Source organism: Falco peregrinus, chromosome 4 (assembly GCF_023634155.1).
Source record: "Falco peregrinus isolate bFalPer1 chromosome 4, bFalPer1.pri, whole genome shotgun sequence".
NCBI classification, from domain to species: domain Eukaryota; kingdom Metazoa; phylum Chordata; class Aves; order Falconiformes; family Falconidae; genus Falco; species Falco peregrinus.
The window spans coordinates 99650852-99665715 of NC_073724.1; the positions used below are offsets into that span (position 1 = coordinate 99650852).

Here is a 14864-nt window from a genome sequence, read left to right on the forward strand (position 1 = left end):
TGAGAAAGAGAAAAAGCAGCACAATTTGAAAATTACAGTAATTCTGTCATGGTCTATGCCTTAGATATTGTAAAAAGCTAAATGACTGGGTTTTGTTCAACTCTTCATACCTATTTTCCTTAATTAGGTAATGCACATATTTCAGCATGGCATTGGAAAGGAGGAATTAATCAGATTAAATCTATGTAATCCACATGTAATTTTCTCCATTTTCTAGAAATACTCCGTCTTTTATTTTAAAGAAAATAGCTTCCTAATGTTGTATGTAAACTGCAGGCATCAGTAGATCATGGAATTTTGAGTAATCTAGGTGCTGATGTCTAGCTACGGTATGTTCTTTCCTGGTAGATTTCCCCTCCCTAATAAGTATTTTGTGGAAACTGTCAATTGCTTCTCTTTTAGTTCTTGAAGTGATATTTTTTTCTTCTTGAAAATGAGTTTAGCTTAGTTTCTTAACATGACAGACATCATTATCTTTCCTCACTATGGCTTAGTGAATTACTGCTGTCAGGATTTTGATCTAGGTACAGTCCTTAATACAATTTTAAAATGCTGACATGCTCTTTACAGCGTATTTTATTAGTTATCAGGCCTATCACAATTCTTGAGAGTTCCACTAATATTGCTCAGTTCTGTTTTTCTTTTAGCCATTGCTGAACAAGGTACACCATGTCTGTTTGCCCCTATGCCTCCTTGGAGAGTTGAATTTTATATTCAGTCTTCTAATACACATTGATTTTAGTATATTAGGGCCTTTGTTTTCCAGGTCCTAATAATCTGCAAACTATTTTATCAGCTTCTGTCTATCCGATATATCAGCTTGTGTCTAATTAAAACACAGTGTTCTGAAAATAAGCACTTAGAAACACATTTAGGCACATTAAATAAGTAATATTACTGTGAATAATGCCTTGCTTTCAAATGCAGTCAGCATATATGATTGTTTTAATGTTTATTGCAAGCTGTTGGCATTTAGAGTCTTTGTTTAAAGATATAACTTGAAATGTCAGGAGTACTTTGATATAACTCATGTAGAAGACGACAGCAATAGTGGATGGATTTGTGCTTCTTAATGATAAGACAATAACCTTAGTATATTTTTAATTAAAATTTGGAATTTAATACATACTTAAATGTAAAGCATAATATATCTTTGGTCTCAGTGAGAATGATTATCTTCTAACTGGCCAAACCTACTCAATGTTCCTAAAATCAGCATGGCAAGATTTTATTCTAGTTTCATTTGTCCTTATAGAGAAGAGCTTCTTTCCAGGACACATGTCACATTAGCCATGTATTTAAGATAAAAGATAAACTGAGCATAAAATTTTAGTCAGTTAAAGTATGGGCATATATGGGATATAAGGAACATAGATATTAATTCTTTAACAAAGATTTGTGTCATGGATCAAACCACACTATAAACCAAATAAGTATCAAAACAGATTATAAGTTGTCTTTACGTGCTTTTAATGTGATTTATTGTTGTGATGCTTTCCCCCATCCTTGATAGAGGCAGTAGTTTTGTGGCTAATTGATAACAATTATCTAGAAGTTCATTGGTTGTACAGGTTTCTCTCACAATTTAAGGAAAGAATAACAGTAAACCAGAAAATAATGTAATTGACTTCATTAAGATTAAATTTGAAACAGCTAAATGTGGGCAGTACTTCTACAGAGAAAAATAGGAAATTGTAATGTTTTTCTCCAGCTGGTGGTCTTGCTCTTGTGTTCAAATGCCTCTACTAGACATAAAATGCTTTGGGTCAATTCTACTGTGGACTGGAGAAGGCAATAAGGAAAATCTCAGTGGTCTTTTTTACAGGACTATTATAGAAGCATTAAATATACCCTACTGTTGTTTGGTTGGGTTTTTCTCTCTCTCTTTTTTTTTTTTTTTGTTTGTTTTTGGAAACCAAGATAAATTATGCCCTCTGTTTCAGCTTCATTTAAAATTAGGTTCTGTCTTAGCACGCATGGGAGCCTACAGCTGCAAAAGCTCTTTTGTCAGTGAGCTGGTTCACATTGCTAGTGAAATTCCAAACTGAAAAAGAAATACAGATTCCATGAGTGTTAGCCTTCTGAGTTTTCTGTCCTGCATGGCATTGCTCATCAGAGCACAGCTGAGCTGTTTTGAGTGCAGACTACGTCCTTCATGTGAGAACAACATACTATCCCCTTTAGCCAGAGTACTGAAACACCCAAATTCTTCACTATTATTCAGATGCTCCTGTTAGGAGCACTCAGGTGGCTTTTTGAATGCAACAGGGCTTGATTCTGCAAGTGATGAGGTTTTCTGACTGTGTCCACCTTCTTTTCAGTTTATAGATGGTTGAAATATATAGCTTTGTTGACTTTAGTCTAATGAACTTAGTGATGTTTATTTGAAATGGAACCTCTACAGAAGGGCAGGGTCAGGCTGGTTAGCGTGGAGGCTGGCATTTTTATTCTTTTTTTTTTTTCATTAAAACTGCGTGAGTTTATGTTGGGGAAAAAAGTACTGCTCAAATATTGATGTTCAAACCAATCTTAAAAATGAAGAACAGCAATTTCTAAATAATCAACATGGATGGAAAAAATCCACTTGGCTATTATTTCAGTACAGCCTTTAGTGGTTCCTGATGATCCTAAGTACACAGTGGACTGGCTAACCTGAGGGGGGTTCTTTAGGGCAGTATTACCAGTTTTATCACTAAGAATGGAAGAATTCCTTTTGTGAACTTTTGGGTTCAGTACCAATGTCTTTTGAACCAAGCACAACATAATCCTTTCCTTTTCTTCATCTCCTCCCCACCTTTGGAGCTTTCGCGTGGGATAAAGCTGCCTGTGAAATCTTTATTGTTTCATGGAATTTTCTTTGATTAGACCAAGAAAGGAAAAATTATCTAATTGCATGTCTGAGTAACACTGATCACATGACCCCTTAATTCCAGCTGTCCTAGCTGAAGACAGCAGCAGAGTATTTTCCAGAATTGATTTTTTTTTTTTCCTGAGCCATTCTTAATCCCTAGGGTGAGATGATTTCCACCAGCATTCTTAGTGTTATGAACTCAAGTTTGGTAATTCCAAAAGTGGTTTGCAGTGGGATATTTTGAAGAATAGTCCACACAACTAAACCATAGTGCATCCCTGAAGACAGGAAACGTGCAGCCCACTGAAGATGCAGGTGGCTTTTATTTTCCCACCCTAAAAATATATTGGAAATTTTCCATATATGTTCTGTGATCTCTTTAAAAGTATAAATGTTATGCTTCAGTATCTAAATAATATAGGAGATGTGATGTATACTGGCATAGCTGACTTTTTTGTATATTACACTTATTCTTGGAAAGATTTAGGTACAGAAGGGTGGGAGGAATCCTTGCCTAGTCCTCTCACAGGTATTAACAGAAGCTTTTAAGTTAATTTCATTAGTTTTGGGGTTTGCCCTATGGTATTAATTCTCAAAAATAGTTGTCTTGACCACCTATGTTTTTCTTTTTATTCTCCATTTATGCTGCCTTTAGGAGCTGTGTGTTTCTCATCTCTTGATAATCAGAGAACAACTTTCTAAATTTATTTTTATTCTGAACTGAAAAGGGAACATAAATCTCATGTTTTGAAGGTCAACTTTTATCAGTTGTCCTGTAGCTGCCTGCTTTCAATCAAGAAACTGCAACCAGGCATCTTTTCTAAAAGCATTTACTTTTGTACCTAGGAGTCATAAAAGGCAGAGGACATCCTCATGAGTGGCATTGAGTATCTTTAGATACAGAGAAGAAACACTAGCAGACAAAAGTTAAAGTTGCAGATTGCTGTTTCCTAAACCTTTTAATAACGTAGTTGATTTTCAGGGCAGCTGTGGATTTTGTCCATCACCATTTTTCAGGATTTGTGGTGGAATGTATTCTCTGCTTCTTGGAATTTCTTCTTTACTTTGTAAGGAATGGCTGTGCACTGTTCTGCCTCTATCAAAAGAAGTTGCAAGCTGTCATTTACCAGCAGATTTGCTATCTGCTGCTCATTGAAAGTATGAATCTAGCCAGGAAGAGGCTTCAAAATATTTGTGCTGTTTTGTTAGGGACACTATGATATGCAAATACATAGCTTTCCATTGGAAGGAATCATAGGGGAAGAACAGAGGTGAGAGCACTAAAAAGAAGAATCCCAGTGATTGTATTCTTCTGAAAAGAGTGAGGTGCAGAAGGAACTTGGTATTAATATTGTTGAGCTGAAATGACAGCATAATGACAGCTGGCGTTATATACCCTCACAGACACATACATACTTCCCTCTTCCTGAACAAAATCAGAAACAGAGATCTAGCCAATCTCTGAAACAGAAAGGCCACTTATAACAATTTTAAACAGCTGTTATAAGGTACAAGATGCATTCTGTCAGTAGGAAAATGGTACTGAAGAACAGAGTTAAGTTAGTATAACTTCTTTTAACTATAATCTATTGTGTTTTTTTCATGCAGATAAGCAGCAAAGATGAAGACTTCTTAGACCTTTCAGTTGATGTGGAGCAGAATACTTCAATTACTCATTGTTTAAGGTGGACACAAAAATCTGAATTTTCATGATTTGTCTTTTGTCTTTTACCTAGAAAGCAGGAAGCAAAACTAAAAGCTCACGGGCTTAGCAAATTCTAGCTTATGTAGACCTAAGAGTATAAAATTATGTTTATATTGTACCTGTTTATATTTCAGACAAGAAACTAGTATCTATAGCTTTTTTTTTTTTTTATTCAGGGGTTTCAGCAATACAGAAACTCTGTGCAGTGAATACAAATATTACTGTGAAGAATGTCGCAGTAAGCAGGAAGCACATAAAAGGTATATCAGACTTGGGGGAAAAAAATAACCCATGTATTTAATGAAATTACTGTTGTATTTCCTTGTACGTGCGTGTATGAGGCAGGAGGAGAATGTTCTTTTTCCCTTAAGTTTTTTCACTCTTCGTCCACTTGAGAGTAACTTGGTGGCATTCCTCTAGCTTGAATTCAATGAGCCTAATTCCATGAGTAATGAGAATCCATATAAAGCATTTTGGGACTCCTTTGATCATTATTTGTTTCACGAATGAGAAAAAGAATTGTCTTAAGACCAAAACTAAGTTAAAAAGACAAGTTAAACCAAACTTCCAGTGACTAACCAAAGATTATGGGCAATGTTGAAAAGTCACTGATTTCATGTGACTCTTTAAACTTTGTTGTGACTTGGTAATATATCAGTTTGATTGCACTTTTTTCCTGATTCAGTCAGACTGAGGCCTGTAACTTTTTTGTTAACTGAGTTTCTGGTTTTTTTTTTTATTTAAAATTTTATAATTTTTATTTAAATTTATTTAAATCTAAATTAAAAAATAGATCTATTAAAAAATGTACACTTAGTTGTGCTAAACTTCTGCTTGACAGTGCTCCTGAAAAGCATCAGAAGCTCTGTGCAATCCTGAAATTCTTTTTGTTTAAAAACAATTCTTGTCTGCCTAATAAGTCTTGTAGTCTTCTTTGAAAAACCTCTGATTTTGTGTACTGTGTGTTATTTATGATCCGAGAAAGTATTTGGTTGAAGGGATGGGAACGCTCACATGCTCTACTGGTTATACCACTGATTTGGTTTACCATAGGTTCAGCGCATGGCTTTTGGCATATCTCATCTGCAAAATTTGCCTTCACGCGTTGCCTAAGCCTACTAATCAGTGTGTGTTAGAGGGTGGTGAAGCCAGGTCTGTCCTGTTGTTCTCTGTTGCCTTAGCTCTTTTTCTGTGTGGGAGGTAATTGATCCCTGACCAATATAAGCTGTGTTGACATAAACCTGTGCTGTAGGCACTGCCATACTGGCAAAACACGGCTTTTATTGTTTCTGTTTTGCTTTTCATGTGGGGCTTAAGTTCAGTTTCACTAGTCATAATTTTCTTCCATCTCTACAACGTGGAGCTTATCTGCCGTAGTGTCTACTCAACTAGCAAAGGTGGGGTACTGTTCATCACCAATGAAAGAGCTCCTATTATCAAACACAGTTGCATTATAAGAAAAGGACTTCATTTTGAAAAAAGAAAGAGCAGAAATTGTATCCGTATCTCAGAAATATAATAAAAATGTAACTCTCACTAAAAATAGTTGCTTCTGTCATCTTTCTGCCCTTCTGCTTTTTTCATTTCCTAGCTCCCTTGCAGGCCACGGAAAAAATTTGAGTCTAGCTGGGTTTCCTACAGGTTACCATCAAAGTTTAATGAGAAAAAGGGAAGGAAGATGAGTATTTTCAAGGATTTTATCCCCAGCCCCCAATCTTTTGAAAAAGGATTGTCTTGCACAAACATGTCCTGACCTTCTGAAGATATGGTGGTTGGTAGATCATGTCTGAAACCTGGGCTGTATGGTTGAAACTTTTGAGATATCTTTCAGGGCTGAAGGCAGTTTGAAAAATTCAGCAGAGTGCTGATCTGACGCAATTAGCTGTGCCAAGAAGCAGAGTGCTCTGGCTTGGTTGCTCTGTTCATATGGGCAAATTTATTACCTGGAGAGTGGAAGTCTCCCTGCTGCCAGACCAGCGGTGGGTGGCTGGGAGAGGATTTGTAGGTGCTGATGTGAGGTCTCAGTACCTGAAACTAGGGAAAGGTGCCAGCGAGCGCTTAGTAAAACTAGATTGTAAATTTCTGGCTTTGACTGCCATAAAATAACACTGGCAACATTTGTATAAAGTCACTGTGCTAGGGCACAGTATTATCTTGTTTTGATAGGATGAGGTAAGGTGGGCTATTTGTATCCCTTGGTAATGTTGACGGAATGGCTTGATACCAAAACTTGGAGTAACACATATGTAACAAAGTGGTGTAACAGCTTATTTTAAAAAGCTTGTTTGGCTTGGCTGGTTTTACTGAGAAATTCAGCTGAAACAGGATCCCTGGAACAACTTTGTTGCAATATGTCCACTGTACACCAAGTGGGATCTAGATTTTGCTTTTGGGACCTCAGGAAAGCTTATGGGTAGGTATGTTTAAAAATTGAATTCTGTGCTATGCAGTCATTATGTCTAAACTATTATGTGGGTTCATAATGGCTGTTCATATTATGTATTATAGCTTTCTATTTTAAATACATTCACAGTTCTCTCAATTGTTAAAACCCACTTTTAGTTTAGCTATGCAGGATATATTTTTTAAACAGCTGACTGTCGGATCTTTTAATGCTTGCAAAAAATTTTAAAGACTTCAATAAGACAGGTTTCCCATCTGTTGGTATCAACTGAATGTTTTGGATGGATGTTGGAAATACTGTTGGGTTTGTGGTTTGTTTTCTTTTCCCCCCCCAGGATGAAAGTAAAAAAGCTGCCAATGATTCTAGCTCTCCATTTGAAGAGATTTAAATACATGGATCAGCTGCATCGATACACAAAACTCTCTTATAGAGTAGTTTTTCCTTTAGAGCTTCGTTTATTTAACACCTCAGGAGATGCCACCAATCCTGACAGAATGTATGACCTTGTTGCTGTGGTAGTTCATTGTGGAAGGTAATAACTCTTATTTTACACAACAGATTTTTTTGTGTAACTATGTTTAAAAAACAAAGCAATGCACTCAGTATCACATTACTCTAATAGCATGAAAGACCTCTTAAAAGTTTCTTAGGAAAGAATGCGTTGTGGGGAGATGCTACCAATCCTGACAGACCACAAGGCTTTGTTGCTGTGACAGTTCATTGTGAAGAGCGATTACAGTATATTTCACATCACAGATCTTTGTATGAACTATATTTAAAAAAAATGACAGAACACGCAATATCATACAATTCTAATAAGATTTAATGAGTATTTTTAAACAAACTTTAAAAAAAGTTCCTTAGGAATGAAAGCATTATAGAACAGATTCCTCTATAAAGAATTTCCTTTAAGGTGTTTCTTTTTATGGCTTGAGCAACGTTTTCTGAAATATATACATATATTATGAGTTTTGTTGATTACTTCATTTCCTTGTTTTCAAAACATGACTGTTAGATTTGTTTGGTTTTGCTGTATTCAGCAAGTGTTTTTGTGGCTTCAGGTCTTAAAATCAGGGCTGCTCCTCAAACTGCTTATTGAGTAGATAGAAGTTGAAAACGGTGATTTAATACCTGGAATCACAGAATAATTTTCCTTGTGAGGTCAGCTACTTGAAGTTCAAGGCAGGGCTAACTTGGACATTAGATTAGGTTGTACTAGGCTCGGTTTCATGGCTAGGAATGCTGATTTCACTGCCTCTTTGGGCAATTTGTTCCAGTCCATCAGCATTCTCACATTGATATTTTTTTTTTCCTATATCCAGTTAGAATTTCGTGACCACTGCCTCTTGTCCTTTCACTGTGCGTTTCTGAGAATAGCATGGCTTTGATTTCTTTATAACTCTTCTTTTTGGGTAGTGGAAGACAGCAGTGGGATTCCTTGTTCAGTCTTCTCCAGGCTGAATAAAGCCAGCTCCCTCAGCCTCTCTTCGTCCATCTGGTGCTGTAGCCCTCTGACAAATGTAGTGACCTGCCACTGGGCTTCCTCCAGTTTATCAGTCTCTCCCTTAAGCTGGCAAGGTCATGTCTGGAATCCCGTGTCCAGTTATGGATCCCAGAACGCACAGTGGCAGGGATTATCACTTTACTGCTGGCTTTCCTCTTACAGTCCGGTCCAGCATGCTCCCAGCCCTGTCACCAAAATGATGCTCTGCTAGCTGACAGCTGATCTGGTGGACCTGCTGGGGCCACCCAGCCAGCTGGTTTGCAGCTGGTGCAGTTGGGTGGAGTTAGTCTGGCACAAGACTTTGCCTTTGTACTCAAACTTCATGAGGTTCTTATCAGCCTTTTCTTCCAGCTTTCTGATGTCCCTCCAAATGGCAGACCTGCCCTGTAGTTGGCCATTTACTTGCCTTTTGTCCCACCCACGCACCCGTTCTTCCCCAGATAGACCTAGGATTGCATTAGAGTTAATGACTAGATCTCAAGTTGGGCAGGTTGGAAAATAAGCCTCACTCAAGCTGTAGCCTTGGGAACTTACCACTCTGAGAGCCACGGCAGGAGAGGAACCCTGCTTTCATTGAGTTATGTGGGTGGTACACAGATCTGTCCCTTGCAGGTGGCAACCTTCCTTCCCTGGTCTAGACAGAAAGATTGTACTAGTGCTGTTAGCTGGTTAAGGCACCTCCAGAACTGCTTTAACTAGTTGTCTGCTTTTGGTTTTAAGGTTCAGCTATTTCAGAAAGTGTGTTATTTCCTTACTTGAAATCTGTTGAGAAATACAATGTTTTTAAAGTTGGGGGTTTTTTTTTTGTGTCGTCATTGTGGAGAAATTTCTCATCTGCCATAAACTGAAGATCTGTGCATTATAACAGGTTTAGTTTAATTGGGAGCCCTTCTCATTGCTGTGAGGATTCTTGAGACTTCTAAATTGTCAATTTAATTCCATTTTTATTTACAGTGGACCAAATAGATTCCTGATTGAGACTGTATAGATGAACAGCAGTTCTACAGCTTTTCCTTGCTGAAGATCAGAAATAGTTTGGGATCTGTTTTGTCCCTATGAAACACCAGAATGTTTTCTTGACTTCACTTCTCTGTCTCTCTCTTTTAAAAATTTCATTTATATTTTCAGTGCCTGTGCTGCTTGTTCCTCATTGGAAATTATAATCCTTTTTTTAGCACAACATTAAATGTAGAGATAAGTAAGACGCTATTATGAAGCTGATATAAGTGGAGGGGGAAAAAAGAAAAACATTCAAACAAAAATTGTAGTAGTAGCCATTTTAATTACTGTTAAGTATTGCTTTTCTACAAGAAAAAAAAATTAATGGCATAGATTTCCACATATGTGTGTACTATCTCTGTTCTTTTCTGATTTTATTTTACAGTGGCCCTAACAGAGGACATTATATTGCAATAGTGAAGAGTCATGATTTTTGGTTGCTTTTTGATGATGATATTGTTGAGGTAAGCCTTATGTAACCCTGGACTTTTTTTTTCATATTGACCACAGTGCGTGGACCCCCTTTGTATATATAAATACTTAAAAGTAAAAGGACTGGTATGCTAATGAAAAGAGGGCTCAACTCCAGTCTAAATAAGCAGTAACTGTGAGTGCAGAGCTGTGTCATACAATTTGACTGTACAATACTTTGAATTGCATTTTGGTTTTATACTTCTGGAAAGAATCTTCTCTGTTTATGGCCACTGTCTTTCACCTTTGTTAAATTAGCCATTCCTGCGGCCAGAAGACATGGCAAATAAAGATACAGATAAATTGATTTTACTGCAGTTCTTTTCTGAGGGCAATTTGTTCCTATTTTCTAGGAGCTTATGATTTAATGGAGTGGGTCAGTCTAGTAGTCTGTTTTATTAAGTATTCTGAATTGTTTCAGATTAAGGTATAACATATCAAAACAGACAAACTTCAGATTTTTGAGATTTCACCCTAAAATTTAAAAGTTAATCCCTGAAACAGGAGCCATTTGCTTCTGGTCGTGTTCTTGCTAATATTAGCCTTACTTCCAGAAATTATTCTTACTGAAAAATAAAAATGTTTCTAACTAATTTCTTGGAACAGCAGAATTCCCTTTACCAGTTTTGACTTGGTCATCTTTCTGTTTCATCAGTTATCTTTTGTTGCTTATTGAAAGATCAGAAACTGCTGGTGTCCCTGTAGTAAATCATCTCACATTTTTTGCTTGTTCTGTCATCTCCTTTCTTTTTCCCCTTGTCTATGCTTACGTGTGAACAGAAGTATGATTGTTCTGTTGAAGTCCTTTCCTTGACTTTCTTTGAATTAATTGAATTTATAAAATAAATAGTTTACATGTTCCTTACAATATACAAGAACTGCTTAACTGAAAAGAAGAAAAATGAGTGAGACAAGTATTGGACTTACATTGTTAATTGGCAGGATGAGTCAAGGGCATTGAAGGGTTCTTCTCTGCAAGCCACATTATGGATGTTTTTTCACACAGGAAATTACAAACATGGAAATATACAGAGCTGTTGGGAAAGTAAAGGATTGCCTCAATCAAGATACACAGTAAATTGAAATGTCTTGATAGGGTCAAAAGTTTACTTTCCTCCAAGGAAAAGAGAGCAAGCTGTAGTAGATTTCATATAATTTCACAAACATCAGGTACAATCTTTCCAGTTTCAAAGCAGTAATACCTGGCAGTAATGTGTTGTGTGTATCGGGTTTTTTTAACACTTCTAAAGAGGAAGGAAAGAATCCTTTTATTCCTAAATCTAAACCATCTCGTTAACGTGTAGGCCTATGGATCTTCAATTTGGAATGGCTGGCTCCTTCCTGAGAGAGGTTTCATTCCAAATAATGGGACTGAGATTAAATAAAATCTGCCTAAGTAAAGGAAAAATTATCTTTCCACCTTTTTGTTGTTTGTAGCCTAATTGCCTTTGATTTAAAATGTGGCAAAAGAGCTCGCTTTCAGTTTCTTTTGTAGCCAAAAATAACAATGAAAATTAGACAATACTCTTTTCACCTTCTCAACAGAGTTTTTGTTTCTTTCCCCTGAAATCTTGGTTATAGGAGGCTTTCTAAGCTGAGAGGATCACAAGCAAATGTGTGACAAACACAGAAAAAGTTAGCCTTCATTCTCTTTCTTTTTCTTCTCTGGATGTGGTCAGCTTATGCAACTTAGAGTTAGAAACGATAGTTTGAAGTTACATTGTTCGTACTGATATAAAGTCTCCGTGGGTTATTGTTGTCTTTAAAACTTCTCTGTGTGAAATTTGCACAAGCAGGGCACATAAGTTCACACTCGCAGTAGGTTCACTTAATACCTAAAAAATTATATATAAAATATATAGAGCTACTACTCTCTGTGTGGGTGATGGCAGAGGAGAAACCAAAACATAGTAAGTTGAAGAATTATTTGGATTTTTTTGCTTTATGTAATATGTGAAAGTTACTTTTGTTTGAGGGTAGTTTTTAGAGTGGAATTTAATTGTCATGTATATGTTACACAAGATATTCTTACTTTAGATTTTTGGGTTTTTTACATACAGAAAATTGATGCACAAGCTATTGAAGAATTCTACGGGTTGACATCAGATATCTCAAAGAACTCTGAGTCTGGTTACATCCTCTTCTATCAGTCTCGGGATTGAGGCGGAACTGTAGTGAAGAGAGATTTTTACGTCTCGCATCTTCTCTATCTTGGAGTGGAGCAAGCACTGAAAAAAAGGAAAGCAGGGAGCTCCAGGGGCAGTAGCACAGTTTGCACACGACTAAGCGAAGAGTTTGGGATTCTTAAAACCTTTGTATCATTTTCATTTTATTTGCTCAGGTATCATGCTGACTACACATCTCCACTGCATCCCATAAGCAAAAAGAGATACCAGCCACTCTTGCAGGAGCTTTCCATTAGGTAATACTATCTGTGATCCTAATTCAAAGCCCATTAAGGTCACTGGAGAACCTTTCATGGACTTCAGTGGAATTTGAATCAGGTTCTAACTGCACTGCCAGATTGGTGCAATAAGAGCATTAGAAATCTGTATGTTATACAGACATTGTGTATAAAAGGTAAAGGACTGTTTGTGATCTTAGTTTCCTGTGCTGAAGTTTGAAAGAATGAGGTTAGGAGGGTTAACATGGAAGGAAGATCTATCTGGGCCCAACACAATTGCCTTCTTGATGGTAATAGTTAACTGAAGATATAACTGATGTCAGGGAGGCAAGTATGTTTTGCTTCTCTGAGGAAGCTTACGTTATTTATAATGTATGATCGGGAACAATCAGTCAAGATTATGGCTTTTAATCTCCGTATGGGGAAAGATTTGGTTTGTAATAGTTTTATTTTTATTTATAAATTATTGTAACTTAGGATCTTGTGTATTGTCCTTTATTCTAACAAGTATTGGAAATTTTATATACTAGTTTGAATTAAAACTAATTATGTTTAAATATTAAAGAAGAACCAATATAAATTCTAAAAACAAAGCCTACAATATCTGTAAAAAATTAATAACACAGAAGAGAGATTTCCTTCTTGAGGAACTGGTATCTAAGTGAGGTACTTAATTAAATTAGAATATCCTTTTTCCATTCATGGGTGAAAAAAGTGATCAAACTATTACATAGAAGACTTTAAGAATGCATATCATAAGAAAATGATGGTGCAGTGGTGGTATACTGGGTTTTAGAGTTCTTTAAGTTGTTAATGGTTCATACACTATGGAAATTAGAACAATTTGAATCAAAGTAAACCGTTTGCTGAATATTATTCCCTCTCCTAAAAATGGATTCATTCCTGTTCCCAGTGGCGTGGGTGACCATCTCAAAAACCACTCCAGGTCTGAAGTATAAATGAAGTCTGAGTACTAAGAAGAAATAGGTTTGGAATTTCATGAAACTGAAGATACCATATTCCTTTAAAAGTAATAGTACTGAAGTCTTGTAGAGTGAAAATTTCTGAAACTAGGCAGTTTACCTTGCTTTAGGTTTATGAAATAGCATTAAGAATTAAATCTTGACAAAACACCTGATCTGTAAGAAATGTGAACTATTGTGATTTGACATTCTTCCACTTATCAGTACGTTGTCTGACAGTAGCTGAATGTAAGTTCTGGAAGGTCATGGGATGTGCATTCCAGATTATGGCAATGAGGTCTTGGATGTCCTTGTCACTCCCTCTTCAGCTAGTGATTTTTCCATTACTGTTAAAACTTTTAAAAAGAATGTCTCCTGTCTGCTGCTACAACTGACTATTTACTTACCTGTATCTTTTAGCTCAGGAAATGACTTCACCTATTCACTCAGTTAAACAGATCTTTAACAGGGTCACTAAATAAATTGGGCTATTTAGCAACTGTCATGCTGTAACAAATTGCTTTTGTAAAATGCAAAGTTTCTAACACCTTGGTTTGGCTAGAATTCTTTTATAGAAAATATGTATAATGATTAAACTACCAGCATTGTAAAGTAAAGCTTAAATAATGTGGGAGGTGCCGAAAATATGATTGGATTTTTCTTAAAGGATTCAAATAATTTTAAAACCTTTTATCAGCTTTCAGTGGGAAAAGGGTTAAGGGGCTAATCAGGTGGATGATGGTGCATTTTTGAAGGATGAAGTCCTTTGCATACTAAAGGTACAGTATTGTAAAAGAACTGTCACAGTACTCTTTTTGCTAATTGAAAATTTTGGAATTTTTTTTTGGGGCATACTTAAAAGCTGTGGCTAATTGCTAAGTATTTTATACCCTAACAAAATCTAAAACATTTTTGTTGTTTCACTGGTTTAACTCCTGCTATGTATTTTTATAAGATACTGACTTTTATTTTGTATAGGGTTTTTGAGATGGTATTCCTAATTATATATTTCATTTCTCTTTTAGTGCAGCTGAAATAATTGTAGTTCTTAATTAAACTGATATCAGAAACTGCAACTTAAAAAAAAAATAAAAAGAGGCAGGGAAGTACAAAATATAACTGATTGGTATGTAAAACATTATGGGGTCTTTTCTTGGCTGTAATACAGTGGGGATTGTGGGAAAGTTGTCAGTTGTTGTAAATGGTGGAAATTATTTGCTGTGTAACTATGTAAATGTTAATTGGGACTACAGTCCCTTATTTTGTATATTGGAGCAAAAGACTTCTATTAAATAAAGTATGTTCTCTAAAGGTAAGTACTGTATCCTTTGTGGAGCCCAAATGGCCAGTGAGTTGCCTTTGTGCTTTTCCGTGTTTAGTGATACCTAAAAAGTATCTTGAATTTTCTGTGTTAACTGCCCTGAACCCTGGAGGGAGAAGAGTGTTTTAACTACACTGCATTATATATCTTACTAGATGGTTGTAGTTTGGTGGCAGCCATGGTTTTGGTCATGTACTTCTCTAGAATTAGTTTTTAAGTTGTTGGTTTCTGAGGTAGAGAAGG

The 14864-nt window shown here is 36.2% G+C and overlaps 1 protein-coding gene across 2 annotated transcripts in view; it reads left to right on the forward strand.

The window, feature by feature from the left end:
- The window catches only part of USP12 (ubiquitin specific peptidase 12), a 38872-nt gene extending 24256 nt beyond the window's left edge, over positions 1-14616 (forward strand). For both annotated transcript variants that reach the window (XM_055802034.1, XM_027781548.2), the window contains exons 5-9: positions 4460-4536; positions 4733-4816; positions 7295-7492; positions 9849-9927; positions 11995-14616. In XM_055802034.1, coding sequence (XP_055658009.1) covers positions 4460-4536; positions 4733-4816; positions 7295-7492; positions 9849-9927; positions 11995-12096 — 540 coding nt within the window. In that variant the 3' untranslated portion in view covers positions 12097-14616. The remainder of the gene's footprint in view (positions 1-4459; positions 4537-4732; positions 4817-7294; positions 7493-9848; positions 9928-11994) is intronic.
- The last annotated feature ends 248 nt before the right edge of the window (positions 14617-14864 follow it).